A 13,196-nucleotide genomic window follows, 5' to 3' on the forward strand; every position below is an offset into this window, starting at 1 on the left:
CTGCCTTCCTGTGAATTATGGGCTTGCACTTCAAGACCTCATATAGTCATCTTAATGAAACTAATGATTCCTGTTGTCAACTACTTACACTAAAACAAATTGACACATTTTAAAAGAAAGGTTTTACAACCCACAGACTAAAAATAAATAAGTAAACCTTAGGCCTTATGTGGTGCAATACATAGGAAAGAAAACTAATTATGATGACTAATTTTCTAAAAGTCCTGCATAGCAAGAATGAAGCTGTGAATAGCTGTAAGTACAATAGCAAAGAATAGAGTGAAAAAGCAAAGGAAAAACGTTATTACTTGCAAGATAACCTCAAATCTAGAAAACAAAGTAAACTAAGGAGGTGCAAAGAACAGGTGGATGCATATGTGCACAAAAACATCTTGGAACTTGCCTGGTAAGCAACAGATGGTTTGATATTGCTTATAAGAAATAGGTAAGAGCAAAAGGGAAGAGGCAGGAATACCAAGAAATGAAGTTGAATCAATTATGGAAACCTTGTTTTTTTTCCTTAAAAGAAAACACAAACATGTACAAAAAGGGTGATTCCTAATAACCTGAAACCATAGAACAATAAAATTCTATTATGGTAACTCTATTACCAAAGCAGAATGCCTACTAACCATAGTATAAATTTATAACTATTCATGTCTTGAAAACAGAAATATTTTATCACTTGTCTATAGATACCAATATTCTGGTATTAATTATATTTTGCAATCTTATTAAGTCCAGAGATCATAATTTCAAAAAGCTGAAGAAAATAAGTGAATTTTCTTTTTTTTAAAGATTTGACTATTTGTTTTATGTATGTGAGTGTGCACACCGTCACTGTCTTCAGAGACACCAGAAGAGGGGATCAGATCCCATTACAGGTAGCTGTGGGTCACCATATGATTGCTGGGAATTAAACTCAGGACCTCTGGAAGAGCAGCCAGTGATCTTAACCTGAGCCATCTCCCTAGCCCCTAAGTGAATATTCTTAAAATGCCACCTATCCCCATAAGAAAAAAAGCAAACGACATGCCTGCTAATACTTGTAACTATATGAAGAACATAAGCTGCTAAAATTAAACTATATTATCTAATTAAATAACAGGCAAAGACTTCATAGCTTCCATTAAAAGCAGTGGTTTCATATGATAACAAGATAGTGGAGTATGTTTAAGACTCTTGAATTAATGTGAATCTAAAAACCTTCCCATTTAAAAACCATTATAAATTTGAATAAGTGAATTAAATATAACGGTAGTGATTTTTACATGCATCCTCTTAGTTTAAAAAAAATGAACATAATAGCTGTTGAGTAAATGAATTTCACAAACATTGCATAGATCATTTTTGCTTTTATATAGAAGCTGCTTAGATCACTATGCATATAACACACTTTAAAGTTACAGTCTTGTTTGATACTAAGAGACTTTCTTGGTTATTTACACTTAAAAAGAAAATGACGATCAAGAGCTGTTACTCAAAAATCAAGTCCTCTTTATAACTCCACAGCCAAATTCTCTGAACAAAATACTAATTACTTGCATATGACATCATTAAAAAAAATAATTCTATTTCATATCAATTTCTCAACTGTTTTTCCTTTGTTCTAAAAATTAAAATTATAGCAACTTTAGTTAAAGGAAAAAGAAATGGTTGTATGCCAAGATTTAGCCGAACAGATGTTGTACAAACCTTTAACTAATAAGTAAATTATACATATACACATATATATGTATATATATTCATATATTTAATGAATATCTCTGTAATACTGTAGGTGATTTCTAATTTTATATATGACATTTATTTATGGTCCCTAATATATATATACTTTAAAATGTTTGTATAATTTAAACTTTTACATAACAAATCTTCTGAAAAAAAAAATCGTACTTTTGAAGTTATAAGAATAATACAAAGGCTGGATATAAACTTTTTTTTTCCCTTTTACTATTTCTCTTATAAATAAGTAATCTCTGAAAATATAGCATTTTAGGAAGGTACAAATATGTCCAAACCCAGACAGTAAATGTTTATAGTTTCAATTACTATGCCCCTTCTATTTCTACTTAAATTAAAAATGATGCTTTGAGCTATAAATGAGAAGAGTAGTAATTAAAATCTTTTAAGTAATTGCTTTTTATACTAAGTCAAAAAATATAGTATTTATAGGTTTGTCTCTCCTATTAGCAATGTTCCATTTCAATACATAAATGAGGCTCTCTAAAAAAGATTTACTTCATTTTTATTTATATGTGTTTTCATACATCCATGCATGCCGATCCCTGCAGAGGACAGAAGAGAGTGCAAGATCCTGAAGATGGGACTTACAGGTAGCTGTAAGCCCCACATATGTGCTAGGAGCCAAATGCTGGTCCTCTCCTCTGAGAGAGAAATGCTATCCCCCTAGTTCCAACATTAAAAAACAAACAAACAACAAACAAATAAAAAACTCTGAAATGTGGTTTGTTTTCTGGTTTGCTGAGACAGGATTTCTCACAGTATACCCCTTGCTGTCCTGAAAATCCCAGGGAGATTTGAACTCAAGAGACCTGAGTGCTGGGACTAAAGGTATAAACCACCAACACTCAGTCCAAGTGTGTTTTTCTTCACACACATATATATATTATAAAGTATATTAAACAAACCTCAGAAAAGCTCTATAAATACACTTGAGTTCTACCACAACCAGAACTATTACCTTGAAACATTTTACCTACTGATAGACCTTTTCTTTCTTTTGATTATGGATGCCTACTACTAGCTTTATATATCACTTTCAAAGTTTAGGCCCTAACATTCACATAGAGAACACTATATGCAATAAGTGTAATATTCTCACTAAATCTTGCTCGTTGTTAGGCTATGATCAGAATTAATAATTTTATTCCTTCCCAGAATTTAGAACAGGTAACACCACCATATGGACATACAAGGAATTCTCTTAAAGTCTTGATTACCTAAAATTAAACGATGGGTATGAATAAAAATGAATGATTCTCGCTTTAAAAAGATCTGTTAGAGGGAAAAAATAAATTTGTAAATCAACAGACTACTTCAATTCAAGATCAACTTCAGAAGTCAAAAGCCACATACTAAAAATCTCAGTCATAAAAACAGTAAACTAGAACCAAATAGCTCAGTATCAATACCACTTCTTGCTCTTAATTTACCTGCTACCATACACACAGAGCCCACACAGGGTTTAGTAATAAGGACCTGAGAAGGCTAGGTTTCCCTCCACCCCAGACTTCTGTGTCCCCTTACCCCATTCTGTACCATCCCCTGAACTCCGTGCTTCACCAGCCCCTTCACCATCTTCTGCAGTCACTAAAAAGTCGAATTCTTTCAGTGCTTCCTCAGTATCTGGATCATCAGTTAAGTCAGCAGCTAAACCTTCATTACCTATCTGTAAAGAGAAGATGAGCCAATAATTAATAATTTTATTCTACACTTTAAAGAGGTCCTTTAGTATTTCCACCTAACAATACTTACAGATCTACTTTGAAATTATTCAGATCCACAATTGTCCTTTTTCCTATGATTGATAAGTCTCAAACTATGCTCTAGACATAGATAAACAGTTCAACATTGTTGTATGAAGATCAACTGTAACATCTGACACAAGTGATGAGGTGCTGGAAAAGGCCAAAGTTTTACTCAAGAGTGTCCTTTATAGTAGACTCACAGATGATCCCTACTGGAGAATCATTAAGTTATCCTGAATTGGCTGAAGACACTGAGAAATGTATACTAGCTCTATGATTCATAGCAACACAGAATAACCACCAATAAACTTATACTAGTTGTACAACAAATAATAAAAGCAACCTACGTCCCAGAACAAACTAGTAAGAAAAGGAAAAAAACCCAGGTTTCTGAAATGGCTCAGCAGGAAAAGCAGCTGCGTGATGAGCTGAGTTTTATCCTAATAAACCAAATAAAGGTGGAAGGAAAAAACTGACTGCACAAAGTTGTCCTTTACTTCCACATATGTGCTATAGCACATACACACTCCTCCATACACATTATATAGCACAAAAGCAAGCCTCTATCCAACAGAGTGTATCATACTTGTGAAAAGCTGGAGAACGGCTGAAACTGCTTTTGTAGACTGGAAGCTTTTGACAAACACTTGCTTTTTTTCTATATTTCTACAAAATCTCCGGGTACTACAACTGAATTTACTCACTTTTTTTCCTTTTTTTGATAGACAGGGTATGAAGAAGTCAAACGACTTCAAACTCATTATATAGGTGAACGACATCCTTGAACTCTCTATCCCCTACCCTTACATTCCATGAGCTGCACCACCAAATCCAGTTTATGTGGTGCTGAGGCTGAAGGCAGGAATTGGTGCATACTAGTCAAGTACTCTGACATACAACCTCGGCCCTTGCCATTAAAAAAAACAAACAAAAAACAAAAAAAAAACTGCACAAACACTTGAAATATTGATCATTACTACTTTGATGCTTAAAAATGGGGCATAGAGTTTACAAATGGTCCAGCAGAGTCAACTCCCCATCTACTGCTACAATACATCAAGTTTGCTTCTTAGAGTATGAGGGAAAATAATTTTTTATTTATTAATCCTTACCAAATAGCCAGAATGCTGGCACATACTGACAACCCATACATCAGACTCTCATCCAAGGTGGGAGCATCTACACCATGGTTTCTGTTCATTTTTCTCCCATGTGATACTGTAAGATAAACTTCAGTGTGACCCCAAGTTGGGATAGGATTAAGGAATGTGTACTGGCTGGTTTTGTGTGTCAACTTGACACAAGCTGGAGTTACCATAGAGAAAGCAGCCTCAGCTGAGCCTCCATGAGATCCAGCTGTAAGGCATTTTCTCAATTAGTGATCAAGGGGGAGGGCCTAGCCCACTGTGGGTGGTGCCTTCCCTGGGCTGGCAGTCTTGGGTTCTATAAGAGAGCAGGCTGAGCAAACCAGGGGAAGCAAGCCAGTAAAGAACATCCCTCCATGGCCTCTGCATCAGCTCCTGCTTGAGTTCCAGTCCTGACATCCTTTGGTGATGAACAGAAACATGGAAGTGTTAAGCTGAATAAATTCTTTCCTCCCCAACTTGCTTCTTGGCTATGATGTTTTGTGCAGGAATAGAAACCCTGACTAAAACAAAGTGCTACTTTAAAAAAAAAAAGAAAAAAGAAAAAAAAGCTTCAAGCCACTGGACAGTACTTTAAAAATAGACCTTCTCTCAGATCATTTAGTGAATAACATATGAAATCATAATTCCTGCCATATGTACATGAACGGAGTAGGAGCTGGCAGTTATTATAAACCTTTTAAGTACAACTAAAATAATTACTGTTCAAATCACTGTGTGGAGGAATATCGTTAACTCTCCTACTTTGTGCTTATGGATCCGAAGTTTGTCTTTTCCTTCTGGGATGCCCTCAATCATGTCATTTTCTTCTTCATCACTGTCATCAGCATTTTCTAAGAAATTGAATGTCTCGAGAACATCACCAGGGGGCCTGTAGAAAAGAGAAAAGATGATTCCAACTATTTCAAAGATTGACTCTGGTATTTCTTCCTGCTTTCTATTCCTATACCCTTCTTGTTATCTAGTGATACTACAAATTGAACCCAGGATGTCACACATGCTAGACAAGTGTTAAATCAATAATCCACATTCTGACCCTTCTAATTCCTAGTTTAAAACTACTTGAAGGTGGCATCTGCAATTCAAACACAACCTAATTTTTTGTTGTTGTGAGACAAGATCTTACATAATTCAGATTAGTCTCAACTCATTATGTTGATGAAAATAACCTTTAACTCCTGATCCTCCTTTCCCAGTAGGCTCCTGGTTCAAGATACCTTAATTATAATATAGTGCCTAAAACTTTTATTCTAGAGTATCTTTAAAGATTATTTGTGCTCTATAATTAAAATAAGGATTGTTCTGTGTTTAATAAGTTTCAACCAAAGCTTTTTGTCTACATTTTAGGTAAATGCTATAAGAAAATAAAATCTGGGGACGGAAAATGGCTCAGCAGGTAAGACTATAGGTAAGAGATCTTTCAGTAGACCTGAGTTTGGGTCCCAACACCCACATCAGGTGGCTTACAATGGTATGAACTTTGGCTCTAATGGATACAATGCCTTCTTTGAGCCTTTGCACGCACTTACAACTTATATGTACATAACCTCCCATCTCACACACACACACACCCCAGCATAATTAAAAATAAGTCTTTAAAAAGAAAAATAATCTACTAAGATTAAATGATCAAACATGCTATTATTTCTGAAAAATATTTAAAAAACAAGTTAGCAATTTTTTTAATATTTACAACCACTTATACTTTAGCCTAAATATTGGAAGGCTAAATAGTAAAACACAAAAGCTAAATTTATTAGAACTGCCCATATTTAAAATTATAAAGCATATATTACACAAGATATACCACTCTGGGGAGCAGAGGAAGTTCTGAGTAGATGTACGTTGTTGACATGAGCGATCCAGGCTTGGTGTGGTCATATGCATGATTTTGATCAACCCAGTGGTTGGGTGGCAGAAGCAGGAAGATCTTTGAGTTATAGGCCAGCCAGAGCCACCTAAAGAACCTTGTCTCAAAAATACAAAAAGAAAAAAAAAAAGACCCGAGTGACTAAACCTCAGCCCCATGGGGGTTGCAAACCCTTTACAGGATGAGGCTCAATGTGGTAGCAAAACCTTCCTCTGATCCAATTGTGAATGCTAACAGTTTGTGTAGAAATGCCCATAGTAGCTTTCTAACCCCCAAACCCAGAAATGAAGGTCCTGAAGACTGCTCGCTCCCCTGTGAGGACTGCTCCCCTGTGGGGACTGCTCCTTACCAAGACTAGCTAACCTCCTTATTCAGCTGTACACCATAACCCCCACTTCCTTGTTCAGTTTTATATAATAAACACACTAAGCTTTCTGGGTGATGTACTTCTCCATCAGAGTGTCCAGGAAGCCATCCCAGTTTTCCTGTGTATATGTGTCCAATGTCTGTAATTTCTTCATTCCCTTCCATTATCTAGTTAGGGTTCCTAAACCCGAGAGGTACCAATCCATCTTATAAATCTCCCCCCCCCCGACATTTTTTATTAGATATTTTCTTCATTTACATTTCAAATGCTATCCCAAAAGTTCCCTATACTCTCCCCCGCCCCGCTCCCCTACCCACTCACTCCCACTTCTTGGCCCTGGTGTTCCCCTATACTGAGGCATATAAAGTTTGCTAGACCAAGGGGCCTCTCTTCCCAATGATGGCTGACTAGGCCATCTTCTGATACATATGCAGCTAGAGACACAAGCTCTGGGGGATACTGGGTAGTTCATATTGTTGTTCCACCTATAGGGTTGCAGACCACTTCAGCTCCTTGAATACTTTCTCTAGCTCCTCCATTGGGGACCCTGTGTTCCATCCTATAGATGACTGTGAGCATCAATTTTTTTTATACAGCAAATAAGTATCTTTAATCTATTAAAATGTTTTCAAGTATTTCAAAACTACTCCAGTAACAGCTAATAACAATAATCTATTTTACTACTATATATAAAAAAGTGGCTTTGATAGATTCATTTAATATCTAACAATAAATGCAACTATAGAAAATATAGGGCTGGTGAGATGGCTCAGTGGGTTAGAGCACCCGACTGCTCTTCCGAAGGTCCAGAGTTCAAGTCCCAGCAACCACATGGTGGCTCACAACCATCCGTAACAAGATCTGACCCTCTCTTCTGGAGTGTCTGAGGACGGCTACAATGTACTTACATATAATAAATAAATAAATAAATCTTAAAAAAAAAAAAAAAAACCTGGCTCATCTTAAAAAAAAAAAAAAGGAAAGAAAATGAGACTACCAATGAAAAGCCACTGTTGTATCACTGATTTTGACTTCCATAAGTTAAATGATGTTAATCAACAAATACAAATCATACCTTTTGATTTCTTGTCCTTTTTGCTTAGGAGATTCACCACCATTCAAGATCTGTTCTAAATTCTTTGCTTCTACAGATCCATTTGGCTCTGAATTAGACAGTCCAAGTAATGACCTTACCCGTTGAGATCGTACATCTAATATTGTATCTGTGTATCCTACTTCCTGAAGATACCTATCAAGAGAAAATTAAATGCTAAAATTCAACATATTGTTAACATCTGCCACCTTCAAATCATATTAAAAATTAAAGAAAAAAAGCCACAATCACACAAATTAACTTTTTCTTTGTCTCAATAGCTTCGTTATAGCCTAATTCCAGGTCTAAGAGAATGATGTCAACTTTAAGTTCCAGGACATCCTATACCCTCCCCTCTGACTTATGTAGGCAATCAGCATATATGTGGTGCACATGTATACATCCAGACAAAACTCATATACATAAAACAATCTTTTTTAAAAAATGAATTAAGGCAGGTGTGGTGGTGCACACCTTTGATCCCAGTACTCAGGATGCAGAGGCAGCCTAATCTATAGGCGTTCCAGGATAGCCAGAGAATCCTGTCTTGAAGAGAGGAGAGGGAGGGGGAGGGGGAGGGGGAGGGGAAGGGGAGGGGAGAGAAGAGAAGAGAAGAGAAGAGAAGAGAAGAGAAGAGAAGAGAAGAGAAGAGAAGAGAAGAGAAGGGAAGAGGGAGGAGGGGAAGGGGAGGGGAGAGAAGAGAAGAGAAGAGAAAGGAAGAGGGAGGAGGGGAAGGGGAGGGGAGAGTATGACTAACTACCATTGAGTAAGAGCCAATTATCTCAATACCTAAAAAAGCCTCAGTGTTGAAACGTTTTTGAGATACATAAACACAGGTTACATGCCTTTATATAGACACATATAAGTATCTATTTAAAGAATAGATATGTAAATTTATACACATACATGTAAGCACAAATACACAATTTTCACATGTTCAAGGTATGTGAAAGAATAAGTTCTCAGCCAGGGATTGATAGATGGACTAATCCCCCCTCAAGGATCTCAGATTCCAGACCATTCCTCCAAAGTTCACTCATCTAAACCAAATACTTAATAGGCTATGACTTTAATTTCACCAGGGTTATCAGTAGGATACAAGTAGCAAAATTTCCAACTATAAGAAAAAGAACCTGGGCTGGAGAGATGACTCAGGGGTTAAGAGCACTGACTGCTCTGCCAGAGGTCCTGAGTTCAATTCCCAGCAACCACATGGTGGCTCACAACCATCTGTAATTGGATGGGATGCCCTCTTCTGGGGTGTCTGAAGACAGCAACATTGTACTCATATAAATTAAATAAATCTTAAAAAAGAAAAAAAGAAAAGAAAAAAGAAAAAGAACTACTAGATTAAAAAAAAAAAAAACAATAAACAGAAATTGCCATAGAGTCATCATCTCTAGTACATCAACAAAGTAGTATCAAAAGTTTCCTCAAAAAAAAAAAATTTTTTTTAAAGATTTATTTATTTATTATATGTAAGTACACTGTAGCTGTCTTCAGACACTCCAGAAGAGGGAGTCAGATCTTGTTACAGATGGTTGTGAGCCACCATGTGGTTGCTGGGATTTGAACTCTGGACCTTCGGAAGAGCAGTCGGGTGCTCTTACCCACTGAGCCATCTCACCAGCCCCCTCCTCAAAAATTTTAACTAAGGTCTGGAGCTCAGTGGTTAGAAGGACTTGCTGCTCTCACAATGGACCTGAGTTGAGTTCCTACCACCCATGAGGTAGAATCCAGTGCCCTCTTCTGGTTTCTACTACATGTGCACACAGTACATGCATGCTCACACACACACACACCATAGGAAGAGATGCAAAAATACTCATATACAAAATATTAAAAAAGATTTTCGACTAAAAAGATTTAGCAAGCCATCTTTGAAGACACTTCTCTATAACTTTCAAAAGAGTTTCAAATGATCATTTAACACTTCTCTGTAACTTTCATACACTGACTTACAAGAGAACCCCTACATGTAAACGTCGTAGTGAGAGTGTGCCTTAGATGAATGGCGCCATACTAATTTATGTATCCGGGTACTTTTCCTACATGTATGAAAGTATACCAGGCACACAGCTTCTAGGGTAAGATGGCCAGTAGATGCTGGATAAGGGCATTGATCCCTGGAACTGGAGTCATAGATATCTGTGAGCCACAATGTGGATGCTAAGAATCAAAACTGGAATCCATGCAAGAGCATCCAATGCTTTTAAATACGTCATTTCTGCAGCCCAATTCCATACACTCCATACTACTTTAGTTGAAGCCTTCATCCAGTTTTTTTTTTTCTTTCAGATTTTCTACCACATAAGAAATAAAAGAAGAGAGGAGAGGGGAGGGGGCAGGGTGGGGCAAAGAAAATCAAAGAGAAGAGAAGCAAAGCGAAGAGAAGGGGATGGGATGAAAAAATAGAAAGAAGTCAATGTTATCTTTTAGGAATGGCTGAGCGTGCAGAGTGACCTATAGCCAAGCCTGATAACCAAATCCAATCCCTGTGACCCAAAGGTGAAAGGAGACTCAATGCTGAAAGCTGTCCCTGATCTCCAAAAGCAGCTGTGGCAAGTGCCTATGCCCATGCCTACATACATACATACAAATGGGTCTCATAAAAGCAGCATTATGAAAACCATACAGTAGAGTGAAGCATATTTTTACTTCTACTCAATATAAGCACTTTTGTAACTTTTTAAAATTGAAATCATTACTCACTGTCTTAATAGCTGTCTGCCTTGCTTCCATGTTAGTTGACTATTCTGAGGTGCTGGAGGAGCCTCCACATCTTTGGTTTCCTCTGGAAATTAAAGAGGGGAAGTTTCGCATACATTATTTCAACTTATTGTTAGTGTTCACGTTTTTTTTTTTTTTTCAAAAATAAATTTACACATGAAAATATTTTACATAAGACAAGAAAAAAGTTAACAATTTACTACATATTATTTCTTCTTTAACTGTTAGGTCAGTAACTCAGGTGCTCTATCTGCTTTTAAAAAAAAATCAAAAGACCTCAGATGTGCTTTAGCAGGATTAAAACACTAAAAGTCCTAGACTTGAAAACAGAATTCTGCTGCGTCGAATACCTTTAAAATTAAAAAAAATATATATCACTTATATTATTCAAAATCACCAGATACTGAGGATACACACACACACACACACACACTCACACAGGGAGGGAGGGAAGACTTCATTTTGAATTTATATCAGTAGACATTAAAGTCTCTATCACACTTTGTTTTTTAGAACACAAGATGATTCAGCTAGGAAACCAGGCTGCTTAACAGTGTCTAAGATCACTGTGATGGGCACACAGGTGGTAGATAGAGCCTTTGCTTAGGCCCTAGGGCAGTAGTTTGTTGCCAGCCAAGCAGCCACATATTCTTGGGACTTGCAGACCTGCTGGGCCTCAGTTTCCAGTAAGCCCAGCACATTGTCAATGCCTCCAGGAGGGAGTCCTAAACAGGTCCACAAGTATAAACACTTAAGGTGAATGACAAAGCCATTGATAGCTCATTCTACTTACTGTAGTCAAAGGCTGTCTGTTTAAAGAGCCTAGATGAGGAACTTAGAACCCAAGGCAGAGACAGACTTTTGGCAGACAACCAAAAATGAATACTTGCCTCCTCACTCCACTGATCCCTTATAATTTATACCTTAGAAATAAATATCTTTTATACACTCAAAACCAGAAAATGGGCTTATTACTTTGGGGCTTTTTGTCTGCCTACTGAGACAGTCTTATTTACGAATTTAGGCTGGCATCAAATTGCTCCTCCTATTTCAGCCTCCTAAGTGCTGTGTCACAATACTCAACCCAGCTTTATATAACAGTATATACAACAGGTAAAGAGCCACATTTTAGTCTCTGATAATAAAATGTTTGCATTTACAAAAGAGGAAAAAGGAAGAAAGAATCCACAGGCTTAAATATAGCAACATGCTTACCATGTACAAAACCCTAAGTCCAATCCTCATTATTGAATTAAGCATGTTTAGTAAGCAGTGTAAATTCAGATAAATTAAGTTTTCAAAAATTATCCCTATAGAAAACTAAGAACTATTGTGGGCACTATTATCACCACACAGATTCGCAGTATCAAAATGAATGTATTATAAGAGACACACTTGAAAAATCATTCCCCTCACAGCCCACACTGAGATCATTAAGATAATTCTCAACTATTAAGTTCTCAGGCTCCTTAGAGTCACTTAGTACCAACTGGTAATATTATAATATCTCTTGTAGCCATTACTTCCTAGTCATAACAATCTCATTTTCTTCTTATTCTTTCTTCAAACACTAGATATTTTCTAATTTCTAGAATTACTTAATTCTGACAGTCTCTTATTTTTCATTTTATAGCATTTAAAATTAACAACTGGGGAGAAAAACATTTTAAAAAATATGACTACTCAAAATCCAATCACCAAAAGTTAATAACTATTAGTAGTTAAGTTTCTCATTCTCAACTTCAACAATAGGAGCCAATATATATTATTATATTCCAGAAAATAAATTAACACTTAAATCATATAGAGTTAGGGGTGTATTACAATGATAGAACATTTAACATAGAATATAGAAGCGTACATTTCATCCCTACCACTACTACAAAATAAAAGTATAATATTTTACACAACATATATAAATATTTAATTAGCCCTTTATGCTAAAATGAGTTTTTATTATTTCACTATGACAGTTAAAAATTCTGAAGTATATTATAGCAATATAATTTAATGGATTTTTGAATAAACAATCAGCACCTAGCATAACCAGCATCAATAGCTCTAGAAACTCTTTCCCTCTAACCACTTACTAGCTATTCTAAAATAGTGTTAACACCATCTCAACCTCTAAAACTTCATTTGTGAATGTGGCAGAATGCTTTCTATCAATTTTCAACCTTATAAACTTGACACCTATGTTGCCAAGTTTAGCTGTAGTTAACTTAACTTTTATTGCTAAACAGTATTCTGCCACTAATATATCATATTTATCCATTTTAATGCTGACATTCTAGTTGCTTCTAGATCTTCACTATCATCAAGGGTATGTGTGTGTATGTATGTATGTATGTGTGTGTGTATATATATACATATATATACATATATATATGTGTGTGTGTATATACATATATATATGCATATATATATATATACACATACATACATATGTGGACATTCATATATATATGCAATTCTTATATAAGCTGCAGTGATCAAATGT

The 13,196-nt window shown here is 36.0% G+C and overlaps 1 protein-coding gene across 5 annotated transcripts in view; it reads right to left on the bottom strand.

The window, feature by feature from the left end:
* The window catches only part of Strn3 (striatin, calmodulin binding protein 3), an 83,811-nt gene that overhangs the window by 36,183 nt on the left and 34,432 nt on the right, over window positions 1-13,196 (bottom strand). For 4 of the 5 annotated variants that reach the window (NM_001172098.1, NM_001364437.1, NM_052973.2 and 1 more), the window contains exons 4-7: window positions 10,679-10,760; window positions 7,949-8,122; window positions 5,381-5,507; window positions 3,271-3,412 (exon numbers count right to left, since the gene is read on the bottom strand). In NM_001172098.1, coding sequence (NP_001165569.1) covers window positions 3,271-3,412; window positions 5,381-5,507; window positions 7,949-8,122; window positions 10,679-10,760 — 525 coding nt within the window. The remainder of the gene's footprint in view (window positions 1-3,270; window positions 3,413-5,380; window positions 5,508-7,948; window positions 8,123-10,678; window positions 10,761-13,196) is intronic. The other variant, XM_006516411.4, reaches the window with a different exon arrangement.

Source organism: Mus musculus, chromosome 12 (assembly GCF_000001635.26).
Source record: "Mus musculus strain C57BL/6J chromosome 12, GRCm38.p6 C57BL/6J".
Classification (NCBI taxonomy): domain Eukaryota; kingdom Metazoa; phylum Chordata; class Mammalia; order Rodentia; family Muridae; genus Mus; species Mus musculus.